The following is a 24,867-nucleotide window of genomic DNA, read 5'->3' as shown; positions in this document are numbered from 1 at the left end:
TCCTAGTCCCCCAGGATAACGCCCTTCCGGAGGTGTGGGAGAGGAACCCTCAATCCTTCCGGGTAGGCAGCCCGTCCTGCCGCAATTCTACGCAGCACTGGAACTGCAGACCGACCTCCTGCTCTGAGCAAAGCCGAGACCCCAGCCCACCCCGCGTCTATCCAAGGGGAAGGGTGGGGTTCCCAGGTCCAAACCCCTCCCATCGAACGCACCCCAGCCGGTAGGAGAGAGGAAGTACAAAAGGCTCCACCCACCTTTCTCTCTTTTTCTTTCCATTGGACTGGCTGGTTGCCCATCGTTTCTATCCCGTAGGCGATTGGCTCCCTCCTCCCGCGCCAGTCCCTGCCTCTCCCTGCCAGGGAGGGTAAGTCACGCCAAAGTGGGCGGAGAATCCTCTGGCCTCTCTCCTTCGCTCGTCTGGGCGGTGGCGGCAACTGGGGACGGGGCGGGTGGCGCATCGCGGGCGCAGAGGCAGGAGGAGCAGTCTCATTGTTCCGGGAGCCTTCGCCACTGCAGGTCTCTGGGCTCTTTCGGCCCTGCCCCTTCAGTCCTCCCCAACCCCCACAACCGCCCGCGGCTCTGAGGAGAAGCGTCCCGTGGAGACAGCAGCTGCAGCATCATCTCCAACCCGCCAGCCATGGAAGACATGGACCAGTCACCTCTGGTCTCCTCGTCCTCGGACAGCCCGCCCCGGCCTCAGCCCCCCTTCAAGTACCAGTTCGTGAGGGAGCCCGAGGACGAGGAGGAAGACGAGGAGGAGGAAGACGAGGAGGAAGAAGACGAGGACTTGGAGGAGCTAGAGGTGCTGGAGAGGAAGCCCGCCACCGGGCTGTCGGCAGCCCCGGTGCCCACCGCCCCCGTCGCTGGCGCGCCCCTGCTGGACTTCGGCAGTGACTTCGTGCCCCCGGCGCCCCGGGGGCCACTGCCGGCCGCGCCCCCCGCCGCCCCGGAGCGGCCGCCGTCTTGGGACTCGAGCCCTGTGTCTCCTGCGGTGCCCGCGCCTTCCCTGCCCTCAGCTGCCGCAGCCTTGCCCTCCAAGCTCCCCGAGGACGATGAGCCTCCGGCCCGGCCTCCCCCTCCTCCCCCGGCCAGCGTGAGTCCTCAGGCCGAGCCCGCGTGGACCCCACCCGCCCCGGCCCCCGCCGCACCCCCCTCCACCCCGGCCGCGCCCAAGCGCAGAGGCTCTTCAGGCTCAGTGGGTAAGTGCCATGCCCTCCCGCCTCGCGCAGCCCCTCGCTCCCCTCCGTCTTTTGTGTGCACCCCGAGATGCCACGGGCGGAGCCCTCCTCTCCGCCCCGAGGGGCTTTGTCCGTGGACCTCCGGGCGAAGGCGCCCCCCCTGGTAGGAGCCGTCAGGAGCAGGGTGGGGCGGACAAGGAAACCGGGCTTGTTCTTTATTGTCTGTCTCGGTTTCGGGGAACACGTGCACCCCACCTGCTCCGGGCTTCTTCCCTCTGGTCCCTGTTCTGCAGCGTCCCGGAAGTTAGGCACCCACCCCTAACAGGAGCTGGGTCTGTATCTATGAACTAGGGTTGCGGATACATTGGGCTGGTTAGGTTCCCCGGTGAGGATGGAAAGGCCTTGGCGCCCTTCATCTTTTGTCTACCAGTCTGGGTTGCTCCTAGGGAAGAGGCGTAGTTTTGCTGCTAGTCTGTTTGCCAGCATTGAGCCCTGCCCCCCCATTCTCCCTGGCTTGGGTGGCCCCCCAGCGCCTCATTCCCCTCCCTTTCGACTCTTGGCGCTGGTGGGGAGCTGGCCCAGTGGAAAACATCCACACTGACCCAACTGCAGTGAAGGGAGAGCGCCTCCAGTGGTGTGGCGCGTGGAGAATCGGGAAGGCGAGAGTTCTGGCAAAGTCCTGCCACCGCCCAGTTTATCCGCGCTGTGATGTGGCGACTCCCCGGCTGAAACGAGCCAAGGAAGCGGGATCTGAGCATCGGTAGTCCGAGGGGGCGCAGTTCTACCAGGGTCTCAGCTGCTGAGTGAGAGGAATTGCTGTCAGGTGGTTTAGGCTCTTGATGCATTATAATTGGATCGGAGAGGAAAAAAAGCAAAATGGTTGACATTCTTAAAGAAGGGAAACCTGTGGTGTTTTTACCGCTGATAGGTCGGTTGAATTTGTGGCAGATTTGCCACCAGACTTAATGAAATGTTTTGAGAAAGGCATTTTCATGTAGTGGTTAGAAATACTGTTTCTTAGAAGTTCTGTGGTTTAGGTCTACAGGGACAAATCTGCAGTTATAAACATTAACAATCTTTTCATTCTGAATTCATATATATATATATTTAAAGGAACATTGTTTTATTACCCTTTTCATTTTGGGAAATTGTTTATTTTGGAAGAGAAAAAAATCAAGTTGGTTAGAGATGGAGAATCTTACTAGACAAGTTATCAACTTACTAGCATGTATCTTGTCACTTTGGGGGCAGAAAGGGTCTCCCCAGCAAGCAGTAGGACCTTTCTTTATAAAAGGATGAGAATCTGGTAGTGTTAACTGCTTGTTGAGAAATCTTCATTGCCTTGTAGGATTTTAGAAATGGTTCATTTTCTAGAAGAAAACCAATCTGAGATCACAGAATATATTTCAGTTCATTTCTCCACAACAGGGAAATAAGCCAATGGTGATGTTTCTGAATAACATCTTGATAATGACATACCCCAGATGACATACCCCATACTCAAAACACTAATCATTGCCCTTAAGATATTAGAAGATATGGAGTAACTCAGTCTTTGCTTTTTCTGAATTAAAAAACACATTTAAAAAACTAAGGGGAGGTGGAAGAATAAAGAGTAATAAGAAATTTGCAAGTGGGAAATCTAATGATGAACAACGGCATACTGATTTGTCGTCTTGTATACCAGCACGGGAACAAAGAGAAGAGTTCTGATCTTTGAACACTAGGCTTTCAGGAGATGACCACATTCTCTTGGAATTTTGACTTTTGGAATACTAAATTTGAAAAACAAAGGACAGGGAAATAGTGCCTACTCCGGGACTCTTATCTATATAGTTCCCTAATTCTGCATTGGTGATAGCTATTTCAAAACTTTACTCATTTAGTAAACCACTGAATATCACGATTATTCATGGATAGTTAAACCATTTCTGTGAGTCTTAGGTTCTTAACGGTTTGTTCATTCATTCAGCTGATGATTGATTACCTATAAAGGGATGGGTTGGTTCTATTCTAGGCTATGAGGGTAGAGCAATGAGCAATGAGCAAAACACATGTGCTCCCCATGAGGGGAGTACGGTGATAAGCACATAAGTAAGGAACTAAGCATAGTGATAAGTGTTACGAGGAAAATAAAAAGGATGATGGTATGGAAAATGACGGGTGTGGGGGAGTGGGGGCTGTTTTTAAGTAGGGTAGCATTGAGAAGTGGTTTTGTGAGGAGGTGAGGTTTGAGCTGCAGATAAAAATTTCCAAGCAACCCATAGGAAGACAGAAGCCTTGAGGCAGGAATTCGCTTTTTGTGTTTGAAAGTCTAGTAAGAAGACTAGTGAGAAAAACTTGCAAGACACTGGTGTCAGGTGAGGATGGGAAGGTGGGCTAAACGTAGATCATCTGCGGTCTCTAACAGGCCAAGGTGAAGACTTCTACTTTAAAAAAAAAAAAAAAAAGATATTCTTTAGTTTAGAAATATGCTCCTTAATAGTTATATTGTGATTTTGGAGCAAAAATATGTTTTTGAAGATTTGGAGGCCCTGTGAGGACTGATGAGAGTAGAGACAAGGTGAGAAGTGAATATAAGGCATGGTTAAAAACATAGAGTAGCCCGATGGGAAGAGGGTTGTATTTACTGAGTTGGGCAGATTCCTGACACTTGGGCATTTACATTGTAGTTTACATTATTTTTGAATAAACTCCGATTCCCTTTCCCTAGGAAAGTAGTAATTTTGCTGTTTTCTGCTGTTTTCTGTTGTGCTTGGAGCATGCCCACTGTGATGCAGTAATGAAGTGAGACGGAAGCCTCTCACCTGATGACCATTTTTCACGGAGCAAACATTTGGCTTCACTTTGAGAGGTGGTTGGTTAAAGGGCTTTGAAGAAACGTGAGGAAAATTCTGGATAAAAATTGTGTTGAGGGAAATGCAAGCATCATTAACATGACGTTGAGCTGGTCTCTGATCATGTTCTAAACCAGTGTTAAGATTGAAAATGTGGTAGATTGGGTTCTTAGGCATATTGAATACTACTAAATTAAGATACAAGGGTTTTAGAATCCTGTTTTTAATCCATGCTCTGCCATCCACAGTTGCTCTTTCTGTAATTTATATTATGAAACAAAAATGTTTGTGTTGTTTCCAAAATGTAAAGTTCTTTCATTATTTTTACCCATGTCCTGAATTACTGCTTTATTCCATGGGAGGCCATTGGAGATTATTGAACTGAGGCATGACATCATAAAAGCAGTGTTAGAAAAAAAAAATGAATTGGTGACAGTATTCAAGATAGGATGGAAAGAAGAACAGGGAATTATTTAGAAAGCTTTTGCAGTAGTTCTGAAAGAGATGAGTAGAGCCTGAACTAGTTCACTACTGTTTCAGTCAGTGAAAATGGAATAGAAGGGAAGAATATAAGAAACTACAAGAAGCATGGTTTTTTGGCTGCAAATCTCTATTTTATAGGTTTAAAAAAAGGTTTTATGAAAGAAGAATTGATAGGACTTGGGGGCCAAAGATGTAAATAGAAAGAAAAGAATGTTGGTGCTTACTAAATCAATTTCAGAGACTGTCCAAATTTGTTATGTGAAATGGAAATTTGTATAGGATTGAATGCTGCTCATAGGTGTAGCTTATGGCTTGGGATTAAAAATTATTAGTCTTTTTAAAAAAGTCATTAATTATATGATTAGATACAGTGGCATAAGAGCACCTAGTAGAAATGTAAAAAGATTTTCAGTGACGTATAGTTTAAAATCTTAAGTGCTAATTCTTAATATAAAATTCAAGTAAACAGTGATGTGACTCTACCAGGAAGCAGTTGCTTCTACAGAAGGAGCTATCTCATACCCTATCCATTCCCTGTCCTCCTTTGAAATTGGTAACAAGGAAATGAACTGATGAATTTACAGATTCTGAATAATTTTTGTTAAGCCATTTCTAATTTCTGACTGGGAATAAAAATTGGGAACTGGTATGCTCCTTATGTATAAGTTGAGTTACATTTTAGATTGCTTCCTACCATGCTTTGTTTCAAATTTATAGCCCTTTTTAGTAACTGGCAAGCTCCCTCAAACCTTCTTAAAATGAAGTGGTGGGTACATATTGAACTGCTGATAAATACCTCATTACAAGGAATAGTATTTAAAAACATGCTATTTTAGCACTATATCCCTGTAAACTTGGAATATTTGCTATCTTTTTTTTAAAGATTTTATTTATTTATCAGAGCGCATAAGCAGGGGGAGTGGCAGGCAGAGGGAGAAGCAGGCTCCCTGCTGAGCGAGGAGGCCAGGAGGGACTCAATCCAAGAACCCTGGGATCATGACCTGAGTGGAAGGCAGATGTTAACAAACTGAGCCACCCAGGCGTCCCAAGATCTATCTTTAAAAAAAAAAAATTTCTAAAAAGGAGCATATTATCTGTTATCTAATAATTGGCTCTGTTTTATGTGTAGTTATTTCATAATCTACCCAAAAGCAATTTATTTGAAACACTTCTGATGCAAGGCTCCAAATTAAATGGCACATTTAAAGGTACTGTGCTAGCCCAGGAAAAAGTACCTACTCAGTGGATGATACTTCTTCTTTCCTGAAACTTCTGATTAAGTAGAAGTAATGTTGTAGATACACTAGTCTTACAGTACATTCTTTGAGACTTTTTGTTCCTTTTCTAAATACAGAATCTAGAAGGTCCCTTTGGGGGTGACAGCATCAGAAATGGAAACTGTAAGGGCAGACCATAATTCTTCAGTGTTTAAAAGGGTGAATGTGACTTTTGTGGCTGGCTCCTATGGGACATAGACATGCAAAAAGGTGGGACCCAGCTTTACTGATGCTAATTTCTTCTTAGACTGGTGGCTAATGATTCTTTTTAACTCTAAAGGAGGAGTTAATCATTTTACGTTTAAGCTGTTGTTTTGTTTTTGGAATAGTGATTATTTTTAAGTTGCTTTGCTCATGTATTCTCATAACATTCTATTCTTATCTCATTGTATATATCATACCATATATGGTAATGGTATGTTTACTCATTTTTGTTCTCTGCCAGATGGTATGCTCCTTTGGGTAAGGGGCTATGTTCCTTTTTTCCATTGAGGAAAAGGTTGATGTGACATATCTTTATTGCTGAACACAGTGCCTTAGATGTGGTGTAGGCACTCAAGAGATTTGTTGAATGAATATGATATTATAGATGAAAACTGACCTTCAAATTCTCTATAGCCCTAGAATTACAATATTTTCTCTCATGAATTCTTATGAATGAAAGTATTTATTTATTTACATGTACAAGGTATATGGGTGAATCATTGATGAATATCTTATGGGTGGTTAATTGGGTGGTTTCTCAACTCTTTGTTATAAATAATGTTGCTGTTAACACTTACATATATTTCTTTGGGAATACGTGTTGTTATATGTGTTGTAGGATAAATTCATGCAAGTAGAAATTCTGGTTCAGAGGGTATCTGTGTTTAAAACTTTGATAATGCCAAATTGCATTACAAAGAGTTATTGGAGCCTCTATTCACACAACTCTTGTGCTTAGAGTACCGTTTTCCTTATGCCTTTACCATTACAGTGTATTGGTAAGACTAATAAATGGCTTAGGAAATTTTCTTTTTTAAAAAATTTACATTTCAGAGTATATTTTTGGCTTATGTGGCAGTAAGTTTTTTTCTGATCACAGCTTTTGACTATTCTTCCGTTAGGTTTTTGTTCTTATAGACTTAGGAACACTTCATCTATTTTAAGGAAATTAGCCTTTTGTTGTGTCCTGAAACCTTTTTTCATGATTGGTTATTTGTATTTTGATCTTTGGAATTTTTTTTATGCAGAAATTTTATGTAGTCAGATTTATCATTTTCTTTTATGCTTTTGAGTCATACAAGTCATTGAGTTTTGTGTAATTCTTAGGAAGACTTGTAAGATTATAAAAGATGCTCCTATGTTTCCCTTAGTACTTTTATGATTTTTATGATTTCATTTTAACATTTAATTCTTTCATTCTCTGCAGTTTATTTCATTTTAGGGAGTAAAGTAGTGATATACTATTTTACTATTCAACATGATTTCTCATTTTTCCAAACGTCATTTGTGTTGAATCATCCATCTTGTCTTTACTCTTTTAAAATGACGCTTTTGTCATATGCTTGTAGAATGGGTGAAATATTTCCTCTTCTATTCCATGTCTTTGTCTTTTCATATATAGGACCAAACTGTTTTAATTGCTATAACTTTCAAATGAAATACTAGCTGATAGCATTTTCCAGAATTATTTTTTCTGGTTATATATGCATGTGTAGTTTTCTACTTTATCTTTAAAATTTGTTTATTTAACCCCCTATCCCTCTATCGGAATTATAGTGTGGTTATATTAAATTTATTCATTAATTTAGGGGAGAATTGATGTATGTTTTTTAATTGATATTACATATTTTTTCTACAAACCTGGTTTTTATTAATGTGTATTTTTAAAAATTAGTTTATAATTATGTGAAATATAGGCTTTAAAAGGCAATTGTTAAGTATTCTGGCCTACTTAGCATGAAACAGTTGAAATTCTGGGTTATATAGGTATTTGGCCCCCTCTTTTCAGTTGATCATGCATATAGACTGGTAAAAAGAAGTCATCTCACTTTTTGGTTTCTCAAAAAACAAAAACAAAAACAAAACCCAACTTGAGAAGGGAAGAAACATTCTTTATACTCTTGTAGTTAGAGCTGTAGCTACTAAATAAATATTGGATTATTGTTTTAGCAGTCTTTGAATCCTTAAGTGGCCCACTAGTTTTAAAAACAAAACGAAACACGATTTCTTTAATAGCTTGTTCTTCCCACTGATGGAATTGTGAGAAGGCGGCTCTTAAAGTTTTGTTGTTTAAACAGATTTAGCAGTTGTCTGGTTATCTTGGTGGTCCCTTAGAAGTTCAGGATTAGTTAAAAAATCAGCATACTCCTTTTTTTTTTTTTTTCTCTTTTCTTTTAAAGCCAGGCTTAGGCCTAGATATGGGGACAAAAAGGTGAGTAGAGGGGCTCTTGGGTGGCTCAGTGGGTTAAAGCCTCTGCCTTGGCTTGGGTCATGATCCCCGAGTCCTGGGATCCAGCCCCCCATCAGGCTCTCTGCTCAGTGGGGAGTCTGCTTCCTCTTCTCTCTGTCTCTGCCTGCCTCTCTGCCTACTTGTCTGTCAAATAAATAAAATCTTAAAAAAAAAGACTACATTATAAAAAAATGAGTAGAGAGAATTTATGAGATGTGCATGTAGCAGATAAAGGGAAAAATATAAGACCCTTGTTGTAAAGAACTTTCTGCTGTCTTAAAACCAGAGGAGTCTTGTGATTGTACTGTAGGGGTGATCATAAACTTAACCTACTTGACAACATCTTTTGTGAAAAAAGAAAAAATCTTAATTGGGTTCTAGGTTGGCCTGCATATTTTTTGTCCAGTTTTACAGATTGACTTGTGACTTGAGTAATTGGAAGGTGCCACTATTAGACTTATTTATCTCAATGTTTTGACAGTGCTAGGTAAACCTGACCTAGAGCATGAAAAACATTTTTTTTAAAAGATTTACTTATTTATTTAAAGAGAGCATTGGAGGGGGAGCAGAGAGGGAGAGAGAAACTTAAGCAGACTCCTCACTGAACATAGAGCCTGATGCAGGGGTCAGTTCCCACGAATCATGAAAGCTTGACCTGTGCTAAAACCAAGAGTTAGTTGCTTAACCAACTGTACAACATAGGTACCCTGAAAAACATTTCTTAAAGCTACTGTAGTCTTTGATCTCAAAAAAGAAGGGAATTTCCTTAAAAATTTTTTTCTTTGTTTTAAGGAAATTAAACCATGTAAATCCCTTTCATAAATAGCCTTTAAAACTTCTCAGTTTCAACTAATCAACATCAATGTTAAATTATAGAAACGTTTAATATGAAAATCTATCAAGTTCTGTTACTTTAATTTTTATGCAGAGCAACTTTTTAAAAACAAAGAGAGAGCTGGAGAGGGAGAATCTCAAGCAGACTCCCTGCTGAACACAGAGTCCAAGGCAGGGCTCAAACAATGTGGAGATCAGGACCTGAGCTGACTGACTGACATCAGGAGTAGAATGCTTGACTGACTGAGCCATCTGGGTGCCCTTTATTCCACGAAATTTTCTTTTGACCCTCTTAACTAAAGTTTTGTTAATGGAACATGTTCATCAGGAGCTACAGTTAAGTTTAGCACTGATAGAATCAAACATACATAATTTAATTGCTAAAAGAGTTGTGGGTAAGACTGGTTAAAATTGCTTCTATATGATAGAATTTTAGTATGTTTACATTGCCTTGTTTCTTTTGGAAAGATTTTAAAAAGTTATTTATACTTTTTGTTGTAGAAAATTTGAAGTGTAAAGACAGAATAGTGAATGAAAGTTGACTTAGCTGTCACTGAGCCCCAATAGCTATCAACCCATGGTCCATTCTCCCAATCCCACACCCTCATAAAGATTTTTTGCAAACTGTAACTACTCCTTTTTGCCAAATATAACTGGAACACCCAATAATCAGATGGTTTCCCAATATATTTCACAAAAATTAATGTTATCAAATAACCAATTAGTGTGTATATGTTGTGAATGGTCTTTTTTTGTTTTTATTTTTTCGCCAGTTTTTTTTTCAAAAAAAAATTAGAATTCAAAAGTCTGCATATTACAATGGATTGATTTGTTTTATGTCTCATTAACTGTTCCTTGTTCGCTTGGATTATCTCTCCAAAATTTATTTGTTGAAGAATGCTCATATACTTTTTTTCATTTTAATGTTTGTATTAAGATATAATCTGTATACAGTAAAATACATAGATCTTAAGTTATAGCAGTTTTATGTTTTGACAAGTGTATCCACACATTAACCCACACCACTGTCAAGATAGAGAACATTTACATCATCCCAGAAAGATCCCTTGGGCCCGGCAGTCAATTAAATTCAGTTCTTGTTCTGACCTTCCTCCAGCACCCCCAGTCCCAAGCAACATTTTCCTGATTTCTTTCACTGCAGATTAATTTTGCCTGTTATATTGCACCATGTGAATGGAATCATATGGTGTGTACTCTTAAGTCTGATTACTTGCTTTCTGTATGTTTTTAAGATTTATCAATGATGTTGCAGGTATCAGCAGTTTTACTGCTAAGTAGTATTCCACGATAAGGCTATACCATAGTTGAATTAGTCACTTGTTGATGGACTTGGATTATTTATAGCTTCTGGCTACTATGAACAAAAGAATGCTATAGGTTTTTTGTGGACATTGGTTTTCATTTCTCTTTGTAAAGAGCATAGAATTGAGTAAGAGTAACTGGTTAGAATTGCTGAGTCATGGGCTATGTATATATCTAACTTTATAAGAAATTACCAAACTGTTCTCCAGTGTTCTTTACTTCCATCAACGCAATTTATTTCCATCCAACTCACAGTAGGAGAGTTGTAGTGGTTTCACATTCTCACCAACATTTGATATCATTCTTTCTCATGTTAGCCGTTCTGGTGGATTCATAATTGTTTCTCATTGTGGTGTTAATTTAGATCTCCCTAATCATTAATGAATTAGGGACTTTTTTTTTTAAGATTTTATTCATTTATTCAACAGACAGAGATCACAGGTAGGCAGAGAGGCTGGCAGAGAGAGAGGAGGAAGCAGCTCCCCGCTGAGCAGAGAGCCCCATTTGGGGCTCGATCCCAGGACCCTGGGATCATGACCCCAGCCCAAGGCAGAGGCTTAAACCCACTGAACCACCTAGGCACCCCGAATTAGAGTACTTTTACATGTCTATTGGCTACCTGTATGTTTTCTTGTGTGAAGGGTCCCAAGTAATTTTAATTTGCCTGTTGTTACACTGTCTTGTATGTCTTTCTTACTGCTCATAGGGAGTTCTTAATATATTCTGGATAAAAGTCTTCTGTCAGATATATACATTGTGAATATATTCTAATCTGTATCTCGCCTGTTACTTTTATTGATGGTTTCTTTTGGTGAGTATGATTTTCTAATTCTGAAGAATTCTTAATTTATCAGTTTTTACGGTTAGTGCTTTCTGTGTGCTGTCCAAGACATCTTTGCCTACTCCAAGGTTGTGAAAACATTCTATGTTTTTTTCAAAACCTTTATAGTTTTAGCTTTTATGTTTAAATCTAGATACATCTTGAATTAGTTTGTCTGTGGAAGTGTTACGGTTTGGGATTTATTTTTTTCATACAGATATTCAGCTATCCCAGAGATTTTTTTTTTTTTTTTTGGAAAGAATTTGTCTTGCTTTATTGTTTTGGTGCCTTTGTTGAAAATCAGTGGCCATATAAGTAGGTCTGTGTTTGTACATCTATTTTGTTCTGTTGATCTATTTTTTTGGTATCCTTATACCAATACTATTTGCTATAGCTTGGCAGTATTCTAAAAATCAAGTAGTATGCCTACTCCAAATTTCGCTTTTTTTCCCCCAAAATAGTTTTGTTCTTTCTAGGTCCATTATATTGACCTACATATTTTAGAATCGGCTTGTTCATGTCTAGAAAATGTCTGCTGGGAATTTGGTTGGGATTGCATTCAGTCTAGAGAGCAATGTGGAAAATGGCATTTTAGGGTTGGAAACATAGTGTTTATCCCATAACAAGCTAACAGGATAGCTTGCCATAGTTTCTTGAATGCTGACAGAAGACACAGATGCCTGGGTCAGGGACAAAGGACTTTATTACTTATAGCAGTGATAATAGCTGGCATATCAGCATTTTCTTTTCTTTTCTTTTTTAAAGATTTTATTTATTTATTTGACAGACAGAGATCACAAGTAGGCAGAGAGGCAGGCAGGGAGAGAGGAGGAAGCGGGCTCCCTGCCAAGCAGAGAGCCCGATGCGGGACTCGATCCCAGGACCCTGAGATCATGACCTGAGCCAAAGGCAGAGGCTTAACCCACAGAGCCACCCAGGTGCCCTCAGCATTTTCTTATACAGGTGTCCTAAGCCCCATTTCCTATGGGGCAATGCTGAGAGGGTCGAGTGACACTAAACTTGCTGTGCTGTATTGCAGGAGAGGAACCTTGAGCTTAGGGAAACTGAATATATATTACCTAGTAGGCATGCCTGCCTATTCCACTTATATTGCATACAATAATTATTTGAGATTCAAAAATCAATATATATATATAATATATATAATTCTATGTATCTACTCATATTTACCACTTCTTTAAAGAAATTATGAGATGAGACTATTTCGTATTTACTCAGAATTCAACATTTTTGTTATTTGTTTCTGAAGATCCAGGTTGGATCTTCATTGATCTACCTGGTATCATTTTTGTTCAGTCTGAAGAACTTACTGAACATTTATTGTAGTACGGATCTCTTGGTGACAATTTCTTTTAGCTTTTGTTTTCATCTTTTATTATCTAGTAATGTTTGTATTCATCTGTATTTTTGAAGCATATTTTTTTTTAAAGATTTTATTTATTTATTAGAGAAAGAGTACATAAGCAGGGGAAGCAGCAGGGAGAGGGAGAAGCAGACTCCCCACTAAGCAAGGAGCCCAATGCGGGGCTCAATCCCAGGACCCTGGGATCATAATCTGAGCTGAAGGCAGACATTTAACTGACTGAGTCACCCATGTGCCCCTTGAAGCATATTTTTGATGAATATAGTCAGTCTTGTTGCTCATGGTAGTTAAGTTCAATAGCCACCGAAGATACTGAATTAGCAAATACCGAATCATTGCTTCTAGGGAAATACAGGCTTAGGTTTCTGTGAACCACTACTCATACCATTTTTGTTAATGATGAATATATAACTTCGTTTTATGTGTGTTTATATTTAAAGATGCATATTTCATGTATATTGTTGATTTTTTAACATTGAACTCATGACCAGTATTACTTAACTCATGCCTGGATGAAGCTTATCTAAAACATGTGCTTTCTCTGTAAGGCACATCATGGCCTTCTTGTGTTCAAGAACACCAGAGAGTACTAAAGCACTGTTCTTAGAGAACAATTTAAATAGCAAAGTCACCAAAAAAATCACACAAAAAGAAAAAATATGGCACTAAATAAACTGCAAAAAGTACACCTGTTTTCAGTATGAGAGCTGAAGCGAGAAGGCATGGGGCTGCCTTGTTTGACCTCACTTGGGAACGTTTGCTGGGTTCACTGCTCTGCACACATCCACTAATGTTAAGTGTTGATTTGGGGAATATCAATTTAGTGAGTAGGCAGTGGGCAAATAGGCAATCAGTGAATAATAAGAATTGACTATATTTAATGATAGGTTGGTAGATTTTTCATCACATAAAGATATTGTCTTTTGCATTCCATTGTTTCTAGTGACAGGTTAGGTCATTCTTATTGTTTCCCTGCCTGTTTCCTTTGTTTCTAAGATTTTCTCTGTGTTTGGTTTTCAGCAATTTGATCTTGACAGTGTACTTCTTTGTGGATTTGTGTTTATTCTACTCAGTGTTTATTCTTTGAGCTTTCTTGGTCCCTTGAGCTGGTATTTTCCATCACAGTTGTCAAATTTTAGGCCATAATATCTTTACTTATTTATTTTTCTGCTTCAGTCATTGTTGCCTATTTTGGGGACTCCAATTACATATAATTTAACTGCTTGATTGTCTCACAGGTTGCTTAGACTTCTTTTTTCCCCATGCTGTGCTTCAGTTTGGATAGTTTCTAATTGCTCATTCTTTAGGCTTACTGGTCTTTTCTTTACCACCCAATCTGCTTTTAAGCCCATCTAGTGAATTTTTCTTTCACTTAATATAGTTTTCTGTCATAGAATGTTTAGTTGGTTTTCTCTTCTGGTCTGTGTTTCTCTACTAAGATTCTCTGTTCGCTCATTATGCCCATCTTTTGTTGTATATACTTGAGGGCTATTTTAATTTTTATTTTAATGTTTGCTAATAAAATGTTTACATTACTTCTTTGTTTATATTAGCTGTTTTTTCTTATTTATAGTCCTATTTTCTTGTGTCTTTTCATGTTCAGTAATATTTTATTCTATACTGGTTGTCGTGGATGTGTTGTTAGTGTTGTTCTGGAAGTCACTTAATTCCCTAGCAAATCATCTTGATTTTTCATGTCATGATTTTAAAAGGAGGGTCCAGAGGGTCCACAGTTGGCCTTTTTTTTTTTTTTTTTTTTTAAGAGTGAAACAATTATTATTTTAGGCTTGTGGTCCTACAGGTTCTTTTGTAACTACTCAAGTTTGCCCTTACTCAAGTCATGCCACAGTAGCCATAGACAATACATCACACAAATGAACTAGGCTGTCTTTCAATATAATTTTAGCCCACAAGCCATATTTTGCTGACTTTTGGTCCAAATCTAGACCAAGTAACCTAGACTAGGTAACCTTTAAGGTTAAAGTAGTCTTCCTTTAAAGGATGCCTTTTCTGGGGTCTCATTTTTATACTTGGGGTGTTCAACAAGATCTCTCCACTTTGGTTTGTCAAAAACTTCTGGTCAGGTCTTCCAGTGTAGAATCTGACCTCCAAAATATCTGTTCTCCAAAACTCTATCATAGATTCTCTGCTTGGCCTCTGTAAGTCTTGTGCCATATATGTGAGGCATAGTTGAGCCAAGGATTTCAAAGGACCCTCTATCCAGATTCCTGGAGCTCCTTTTCTATGAAGTTTCCTTTTTTATGTTACCTTGCCCCACAAATTCCAGACAAGTCAGCGGCTTCTTCAACTCAACAAGAGTGCTTCTTGGCCTCCTTTTCCATGTACTGTGACAAAGAGCTTTTAAGCAGAAAGCCAGGGCATCATCTGGTATGCTTCCTACTTCTCAGGAATCACGGCCTGCACTTCCTGTTGTCCAGTGTCCCAAGATAGTTGCTTCAGCATTTTGCCCTGTTTTGTGGTTATTTATGTTAGGTTAATCTGATGGAATTACTCATAGCAGAAATTATATGATTTTAAAATGCAGTTTATTTCCTGTCTTTTATAAATTAGTTATGGTTTTTATTGACCAGTTATTTTTGGTTGATGAGCAGGTTTTGAAATGAACATGTCAAGAAAAATATTCAATATAAGAGTGTGTGAATGTTAGTAAGATCATAATAGCCTATTTTAAATTGGACAAGTAGTAAGTTCAAAACTGACATGCCACTTTTACTTTTTTAAAAAATGGCTTACTTAAAAAAATCTCTTCAGTGAACTTTAATTTTGGAATCAATCCTTGTGTGATGGAAATAATTAGTATTCAAAGTATATACCCTGAAACAGTCTAAATTTAAACTTGAGTAAGGAAGTGAAACTAGCATTAGGACCAACAATAAGGAATAGTTCATTTGGAAAAAGTGGTTTTATGAAGGGTATTCATCTTTTATACTGTCAAAAGTGTAGTGATTCTAGTCATTTTACTGAGGGTAATAAGGAAATAAATATCTATCTGATTATAGTGATAGTTAAATTATAATTTTCTAGCTTTGGCATTAACTAGCTATGTGACTTTGAACAAGTTACTTAGTTCTCTGAGCTTAGATAACTGGAAATAGAGATTAGAAAAATAAGGATGAGTGTGTTTTAAAAAGAAAAGTAAGGCTGCATATGGTGAATTTGTTTTATTGGATGTGAGCATTCTGATATACAGGAGGTGGAAGGAGGGGTTTGGTTAGAAAGAATTATGTTTGGTTAACAAGTCACTGAAATAAGTTTAGATAGCTAACTTGGGGGCTGTTTATTGCAGGGCTTTAAGAGTTTCAGGTATAATTCAGTGGATAACTGGAAGCTTTTAAATGTTTTGTGCAAGAGAATATATAGAATTATTATTTTTTAACTTTTTTATTTTTTAAACATTTTATTTATTTATTTGACAGAGAGAGAGAGAGAGAGAGAGAGACAGTGAGAGAGGGAACAGAAGCAGAAGGAGTGGGAGAGGGAGAAGAAGGCTTTCTGCCGAGCAGGGACCCCAATGCCGGGCTTGATTCCAGGACCCTGGGATAATGACCTGAGGCAGACACTTAACGACTGAGGCACTCAGGCAGCCCTAGAATTATTCTTTTAGGAATATTAATTTGATGGTATGAGAGACTTAACAGAAGAGTTCTGGCTTCCTTTTTGCTTATTATTTAGTGAAAACTTGTTAGTTTAAATATGCCACTGTGTTTTTACTTAGCGTGGGTAGAATTAAGACCTTAATATTATTTTTTCTGTTTGTGCAGAATAGCACAAATGAAGTTGATGACTGAAGTTTCAGTTTCATCCAGTAGTTAGAATTTGACATAAGCATAGATCATAGAAAGAGGGGGTGTTGTTCACCTTTTTTGTAAACCTAGTAGTAGTATATGTCTATATATAACATGTCTCAGTAATGTTACACTTTTAATATAGTGTCCCTGATTATAAAACAGTTTATTATTCACTTGTGAAGGTTAAGATCTTTTACAGAAAAAGGAAGACTAACCTAAAATCAGTGATTTTTTTCAAAGCAAAATAATTCTTTAGCCTTAGAATTTGGTAGCTTATGATATGTAAGTGTTATCAATCAAAATTTTTTAACATCCTTAATTTTATTTAATAATATTTTAAAATTCTAAATTTATAAAGTCCAGGGAAGGAGGTACTGCAGAATGGTTAAAGAAAAGAACATAGACCTGTATACTCTCTGAATTCAAATCTCAGATCCATCGTTTTTCAGTTTTGTGACTCTGGGGTAGTTACCCACCTTTTTATGCCTCTTTCTTTATTTCTGAAATGAGGATAACAGGAGGACCTAACTTTATGGAGTGGTTTGAGCATTGAAAGAGCATCTGAAATAAATGTGCCTGGCCAGCATTACTATCTCTATAAATATTATTATATTGGTAAAGTAGAAGCAAATAACCAAATATTTCAGATAATTAACAGGGTATTTGCTGGATCACAATTTACCTTAATTCAGGAAATCAAACTTGAGGGGCTGATAAAGAAGAATTTACACTGGTTGCATTTATGCATAAACTAATCCCTCCAAAAGATAAAACACATGAACTTGAGAGTTAGACATGTTTATATCCATGCTCTCTGGCTTCCTAGCTCTGTGACTTAGAGCAGGTTGTTTCTAATTCTTCCCCCTTTCTCCCTGGCAACATTTTGAAGAGGTACTGTTACTATACTTACTTTACAAATGAGGCACAGAAGGGACAAATAGTATCTTTCTCAAAGTCACACAGTTTTAATTGATGAATCTGGGATTTGAACCCAGACAGCTTGATCCTATGATCACTTTATGAGAAGTCAGAGCAATTCTTCTTGAGGGCCAAGTGGTAGTGACTTCTTCTGTTTTTGTTTTGTTTTTGGTTTTTTGTTTTGTTTTTGTTTTTGTTTTTTCTCTAAGTGCTTTTTGAAATGCAATACTTATTTCACAGTTCATTTTGGACTGATTCTCAATTTGTGATTTTTTTTTCAAAATTCAGTGAATATTTGAAATACCAATTTGTAAATGTTCTCATTTGGCCAAGTGCCAGGAATATAGTTTCCACTAGGAGAGTGTCTGGTATTAGATAGGAATAAGGATACATGTTTAAAAATAAATTTTTGGCACAATTTTGGTTGTAGTTTGTTTTCCCTCTAATTTTAACAGTAACATGTTTCGAGTTCACTTTTGAAGAAGACTGGCCTCTGCATTCGTAATTTTTAATTATATTAAATAGATGAAAAAACAGCCATTTTGTTAAGGAGTTGCTACCTTTAATTTAAATGGAGCACCTGTGTAATTATTTGGTTCTGCTCTTTGATCCCCAAATCTCAGTTTTGTGTAAGATTATAATACATTATTTTAACTGAAAGGAATTCTCAGGTTCTCTCATCTTACAAAAGAGAAACTGTATTAAAGACGATCACATAGTAAGTTGTCTTTTGGAAGTGTGTACACACTGGGGCGTTTGGGTGGCTCAGTCTGTTGAACCTCCAACTCTTGATTTTCGCTCACATCATGATCTCGGGGTTCTGAGATCAAGCTCCACATCAGGCTCAGAGCCCAGTGCAGTGTCTGCTTGACCCTCTCCCTCTGCTCCCCAATCCCTCTGCCCACATGCTCTCTCTCTCTTGTATAAATAAAATCTTAAAAAAAAAAAAAGGTGTATACACATGTGTATGTGTTATAAAATCTCATAAGGTGGTTTGACTTACTGATATGCCCATCCAACCTATTGTTCTAGTTATAGAAAACCTTTTTAAATGTATACCATGGATTTTCCCCTCCTTACATAGTCTGAGAATCCTTCAGATACGGTATCATGCCCAGTATGGATTTATCTAAAATTTATATGACATTGTGAATTTAACTCTTATTCACCAAGGGGGATGACTTTGGGAGACATGTCCATGTTCATGATAGCCACATCTCTATTTTTTTCTATTGATCAGCCTTGCCTAGGTTGTCCTTCCAGATAGAAATGTCCAGATTTAGGGGCACCTGGGTGGCTCACGGGGTTAAGCCTCTGCCTTCAGCTCAGGTCATGGTCTCAGGATCCTGGAATTGAGCCCTGCATTGGGCTCTCTGCTCAGCAGGGAACCTGCTCCCCCTACTTGTGATCTCTGTCAAATAAATAAATAAATAAATAAATCTTAAAAAAAAAAAAGAAAAGAAAAGAAAAGAAAAGAAATGTCCAGATTTATTAGGTCCTCTACACTAAAGGAATACCTTCTTGTCATTCCTCAAGCTATTTCAAATTGTCTTTTGCTAGAGTCCTTTCTCTAGTGTAAACCACAGAGGACCTTTAGCTCAGGATCTTCCACCTGCAGCTATAAAGTGACATTGTGCAAGCTTAATATGCCAATATGTCGTTTATTAGTTGACTCGGGCTGCCACATCAAAATACCATAGACTGGGTGGCTTAACCAACAGAAATTTATTTCTCACAATTGTGGAGGCTGGAGAGTCTAAGATCAAGACTTAGTCAGGGTAGGTTTCATTCTGAGGCCTCTTTTCTTTGCTTATCTCTGCCATCTCACTGTGCACTCACTCACATGGCTTCTTAATGTTGCTCCGAGAGAGGGAGAGGAGGAGTGGGGACAAGGAGGAAGTGTTGTCACACAGGCATGAGCAAGCTCTTTAGTGTCTTTTCTTATAAAGGCACTAACCCTATCAGACTATGGTCCCGCTGTCATGACCTCCTGTAATCCTAATGACCTCCCAACAATTACAGGTTGTTTTTAACCTGTAAAATGGGGGATATTAATTCCACTTACAAGAAAAGCGTTTTCCTGCATGTAAAACACTTAGAATAACAAGTATCCCTTGGGATGCCTGGGTGGCTCAGTGGATTCAGCATTGGACTCATGATTTTTGGCTCAGGTCATGATCTCAGGGTTATGAGATCCACTTTAGGCTCTGTGTTGAGTGTGGAGCATGCTTAAGATTCTTCCTCTCCCTCTGCCCTTCTCCCTGATCATGTGTGCATGCTCTCTTTCTCGGTCTCTCACTCTCTCTCAAAAAAAGAAAAAAAAAAAAAAAAGAAAGAATAACAAGTATCCTTCAATGTTAATTTTAAACAAAACAAGACTGATGATAATAATTATCTTCCTAATGACAATTAATGTTTTCTTTGCAATTTGAACAGTGGTACATAGCACTAATATCCTCACAGACTAGTGTACAGTGACAATTGGAATGTTTTCCTTTAGAGATAGCCTGGAGTATAAGAACATATGCATGATTTTCTGAAAGTGTTCTTCTAAGCTGGACATATGCTAATAAAAAAGGATTAAGCAAAAGTAATTATTAATTTTATTCAAATGCATTTTTAAAATTTTGGCCTTGATTAGGGCAAAAAAATTTACTTATCCGAAAATGTGAATAAAAGTTTGGATGCCATGTATTAACTGAGAAAAATAGTATCTTAAAATCACTTTGGTTTATGAAATTTCTTTAACATAAACATGTTATTGCCTCTTGAGAAATGATAGGTTCTGTGGATATCATTTAATCATTTTTGTAATATATATGATAATCTGAATTAATGGTACTACTGATAGTACTACTTTTTCTTTTCCATCTTGGCTTTTTCTTTGTAAAAGTTTTGTGTTAACTCATTACAAACTGAACCCTTGCTTGCTCCTCTTACCTTTAGTCTCCTTCAAACTCTGTCTTTATTTCTGCTGAGGTTATATTCTATTTGTTTTTCAGATGAGACACTTTTTGCTCTTCCTGCTGCATATGAGCCTGTGATACACTCCTCTGCAGGCAAGTTCTTTCTGCTAGCCTTTTATCCTCTGTGTATTCTAACCTTAACTCTTTAGTTTTATTAATTCTGTACAGAGTGGTTTGAGTTTACTAAAAATTAGCATGGTTCCAAGAATGTTTGTCTATTGAAAAAGTTGAAATTTATATTTTATATGTATGTCCAAGAGAGAAATGGACAGAACCAATAAATTGGAGATATATATATATATATATATATATATATGGAATTCTTGGACCCCTGATTTATATTTATATATTTTTACTAGTCCTTTTTTTCAAATGCACTTATAGCTGAAAGGCTTTCATAGAAATGAATGCCACTCTTTAAAATTTAATTATTTGGTGTCTTTTCTGCACTGTCAAACTCTTCTCAAATTCTTTTTTGTCTTCCTCTAAAACTTGTTAGAAGTAGCTTTTCTCAATTGATTATACTTGAGATTTTTTTCCTCAGAGACTCAATTTTTGCCTTTTCATAGCATATAATTGGCTCTGTAGCCATGCACGTTTTATTGACAATAGCTTTAATTTTTTTCAGTAATGATTCAAGACTACTTGATTATTTATGTTATTAACATTTAATTTTAGTTAACATTAACTCTTTACTAACCGTATTTTGAATCTGTCATAAAACTTGCATTAACTCTGAGAACGCTGGCATTCTCTAACTTTCCTTTCTGTCCATGGTCACAGAAAAAATTATGGACTTGAAGGAGCAGCCAGGTAACACTGTTTCCGCTGGTCAAGAGGATTTTCCATCTGTCCTGCTTGAAACTGCTGCTTCTCTTCCTTCTCTGTCTCCCCTCTCAGCTGCTTCTTTTAAAGAACATGAATATCTTGGTAATTTACCAGTATCACGCACCGAAGAAACACTTCAAGAAACCTCAACTGAAGCTTCTAAAGAGTTCACAGAGAAGGCAAAAAATCCATTTGTAGACAGAGATTTAGCCGAGTTTTCACAATTGGAATACTCAGAAATGAGATTATCATTCAGTGGCTCTCCAAAAGCAGAATCTGCCATAATAGTAGCAAATCCTAGGGAAGAGAATGAAGATGAGAAAGAAGAATTAGTTAGTAATAACAGCCTTTGTAATCAACAAGAGTTACCCATAGCCCTTACTAATAAATCAGTTAAAGAGGAGGGCAAAGTTATGTCTCCAGAAAAAACAAAGGACAGTTTCATTGAAAAGGGAATTGCAGCAGAAGCTCCTATGAGGGAAGAATATGCAGACTTCAAACCATTTGAGCGAGTTTGGGATGTAAAAGACACTCATAAGCAAGATAGTGATGGAGGTAATGTAGAGAGCAAGTTGGAGAGTAAAGCGGATAAGAAATGTTTTGCTGATAGCCCTGAGCAAACAAATCATGAAAAAGATAGTGAAAGCAGTAATGATGATACTTCTTTTCCCAGTACACCAGAAGCTGTAAAAGATGGTTCAGGAGCATATATCACATGTTCTCCTTTTAACCCAACAGCAACTGAAAACCTTTCAACAAACATCTTTCCTTTGTTGGAAGATCATACTTCAGAAAATAAGACAGATGAAAAAAAGATAGAAGAAAAAAAGGCCCAGATTGTAACTGAGAAGAATTTTAGTACCAAAACATCAAACCCTTTCCTTGTAGCCACACAAGATTCTGAGGCCGATTATGTCACAACAGACAGTGTGTCAAAGGTGACTGCGGAAGTAGTGGCGAACATGGCTGAAGGTCTAACCCCAGACTTAGTACAGGAAGCGTGTGAAAGTGAATTGAATGAAGCTACAGGTACAAAGATTGCTTTTGAAACAAAAATGGACTTGGTTCAAACATCAGAAGCCCTGCAGGAGACGCTCTACCCTGTGGCGTCTCAGCTTTGCCCATCTTTTGAAGAATCTGAAGCCACTCCTTCACCGGTGTTGCCTGACATTGTTATGGAAGCACCATTAAATTCTCAAGTTCCCGGTGCTGGTGCTGCTGCTCCTGCCTCGCAGCCCAGTTCATCCCAGCTAGAAGCTCCTCCTTCTGCTAAGTATGAAAGCAGAAAACCTGAGCCGGAAAATCCCCCACCGTATGAAGAGGCCATGAATGTATCCCTAAAAAATGTATCAGGAATAAAAGAAGAAATGAAAGAACCTGAAAGTACTAACGTAGCTGTTCAAGAAACAGAAACTCCTTATATATCTATCGCATGTGATTTAATTAAAGAAACAAAGCTCTCTACTGAACCATCTTCCGATTTCTCCGATTACTCAGAAATAGCAAAAGTTGCACAGCCAGCGGCTGATCATTCTGAGTTAGTTGAGGATTCTTCACCTGATTCCGAACCGGTGGACTTATTTAGTGATGATTCAATACCTGAAGTTCCACCAAAACAAGATGAAGCTGTGATACTTGCGAACGAACATCTCACGGACGCTTCTCAGTCAGTGATGGAACATGAAACTAAGGAAAAACTCAGTGCTTCACGACCACCTGAAGGGGGAAAGCCATATTTGGAATCTTTTCAGCCCAATTTAGATACCCCAAAAGATGCCTTATCTCCCGAAGTTTCCGCACTGGCCCAAAAGGAGAAAATTCCTTTGCAGATGAAGGAAATCAGTACTGCAGTTTATTCTGATGATGGCGTATTTATTGCTAAGGAAGCAAAAGTAAGGGAGAGTGAAACATTTTCAGATTCATCTCCAATTGAGATTATAGATGAGTTCCCTACATTTGTCAGTTCTAAAACTGATTCTTCTCCTAAATTAACCGGGGAATATACTGATCTAGAAGTATCCCACAAATACGAGATTGCTAATGTCCAGGATGAAGCTGGGTCATTACCTGGCTCAGAGTTACCTCATGACCTTTCTTTCAAGAATGTACAACCTAAAAAGGAAGATAAAGTCCATGTCCCAGATGAACCCTTCAAAGATAGGTCTGATATTTCGAAGGTGCCCTTACTGCCTCCAGATGTTTCTCCTTTGGCCACTCAAACAGAAATAGGCAGTATAGTCAAACCCACAGTTCTTGTGAAAGAAGCTGAGAAAAAAACCCCTTCTGATACAGAGCAAGAGAACAGATCACCATCTGCTATATTTTCAGCAGAGCTGAGTAAAACTTCAGGTAATCAGTCCATACATTGTTTTGTACTTTCTTGCCACCTTTTGACTTATAGTATGGTCTCAGAAGTTTTAGTGCTTTTTTTTTTTTTTTAACTCCTCTTGTACTCATTACTTGCCCTTGCGTGTAACTTTTTTTCCACACAATTACTCACTGCTCCTTTTTGTATTATACTATGGAACTAGAAGATTTTATTAGAATCAGCTTCATGTATTTCTATCTTTTCCTTCATTATTTGCTCATAGCATGAAGAGCAAGAGGTATTAAAACAAAATATTTTAAAATGTATTTACTATGGTTTTCTCAGAAATTACTTCATTTTAAATTTTTATAAAACCACATTTCTGTAACATGTCTCCAGTATTTCAATATACTGCTGTATTTACCAGTAATACATATAGAGTTAAGCATATTGAGTAGCAGACATTTTGTTGAAAAGTATAAATTGAGGTATGCTGTTAGGAATTCTTCTGAAAAGTAGGGATTGTCATTTTTTCTTTTGACGCTACATTTCCGACACACTTGATTTGTGTAGAGTGATTTGCACATGTGTTTTTTAATTAGCATTCTGATTTAGCTGTGTTTTCTGTAAAAATGTGTAGTGATTACTATTTATTGAATATACTTACGTTTTGGAGATGGGTGGTATTAGTGGCAGAGAGACAAGGTTAGAGATTGTTGTTATAGTCTTAAGAAGGAAGAGATTATGAATATTAACTCAGTGGGAAGAGAGTGGAGACATAGGACTTGATGTTTGATTGGATATGGACATGAAGGATAAGGAAAGAAGTTATAGATGATTCCAGGAATCCTGGGTTCCTTGTGTTTTCAAATGCATGTATGGCAGTATGAGAAACTGAATTGGGGATATGAGAGAATGAAGTGGGTTTAAGGAGAGAAGATAAAAAATTAAGTTTTGAATATTTTGGTATTTAAGTACCTATGAGACCTCCAAGAAGTGGTGGATATTAAATATATGAAGCTTTTGACAGAGACTTTGGTTGTATGTGTGTATTTATCATGGGCTCAGACCCAGTAATTAAAGCCAGGGATATCAACTAGGGAGAACCAAGGAAAAGGGGAAGCTTTAAAAGTGGAAGAATTGGTCAGCATTATCAAAGGCAAGAAAGCTTAGTTAAGATAAGGATTGAGAATCTTTCAAAAAGTAGGGAAGGTGTTGGCCTAACAATGGTAGGTGGTATGGGTGGGCAGGGCTAGTGGTGAGGAGTGAAGGAGACTTGAGTAAATGGATCCTAAATGTTGGCAGTTTTTAAGAAGTTTGAGATCATGGGGTGCCTGGGTGGCTCAGTTGGTTGAGCATCCAACTCTTGATTTCAGCTTGGGTCATGATCTCAGGATGGTGAGTTTGAGCCTTGCTCAGTGCCTGCTTGAGATTTTTCTCTCTCCCTCTGCCCTTCCCCCTCATTTGC

The 24,867-nt window shown here is 38.3% G+C and overlaps 1 protein-coding gene across 3 annotated transcripts in view; it reads left to right on the top strand.

Moving 5' to 3' along the window:
- Positions 1-317: 317 nt before the first annotated feature.
- The window catches only part of RTN4 (reticulon 4), a 72,639-nt gene continuing 48,089 nt past the window's right edge, over positions 318-24,867 (top strand). The window contains exons 1-3 of one of the 3 annotated variants that reach the window (XM_032352136.1): positions 318-1,199; positions 20,300-20,356; positions 21,047-23,440. In XM_032352136.1, the coding sequence (XP_032208027.1) occupies positions 638-1,199; positions 20,300-20,356; positions 21,047-23,440 (3,013 nt within the window). In that variant the 5' untranslated portion in view covers positions 318-637. The remainder of the gene's footprint in view (positions 1,200-20,299; positions 20,357-21,046; positions 23,441-24,867) is intronic. The other 2 variants (XM_032352137.1, XM_032352138.1) reach the window with 2 other exon arrangements.

This window comes from Mustela erminea, chromosome 7, assembly GCF_009829155.1.
Source record: "Mustela erminea isolate mMusErm1 chromosome 7, mMusErm1.Pri, whole genome shotgun sequence".
Taxonomy (NCBI): domain Eukaryota; kingdom Metazoa; phylum Chordata; class Mammalia; order Carnivora; family Mustelidae; genus Mustela; species Mustela erminea.
The sequence above is the reverse complement of the archived record's forward strand: the minus strand, read 5'-3'. Positions and strand labels throughout refer to the sequence as shown.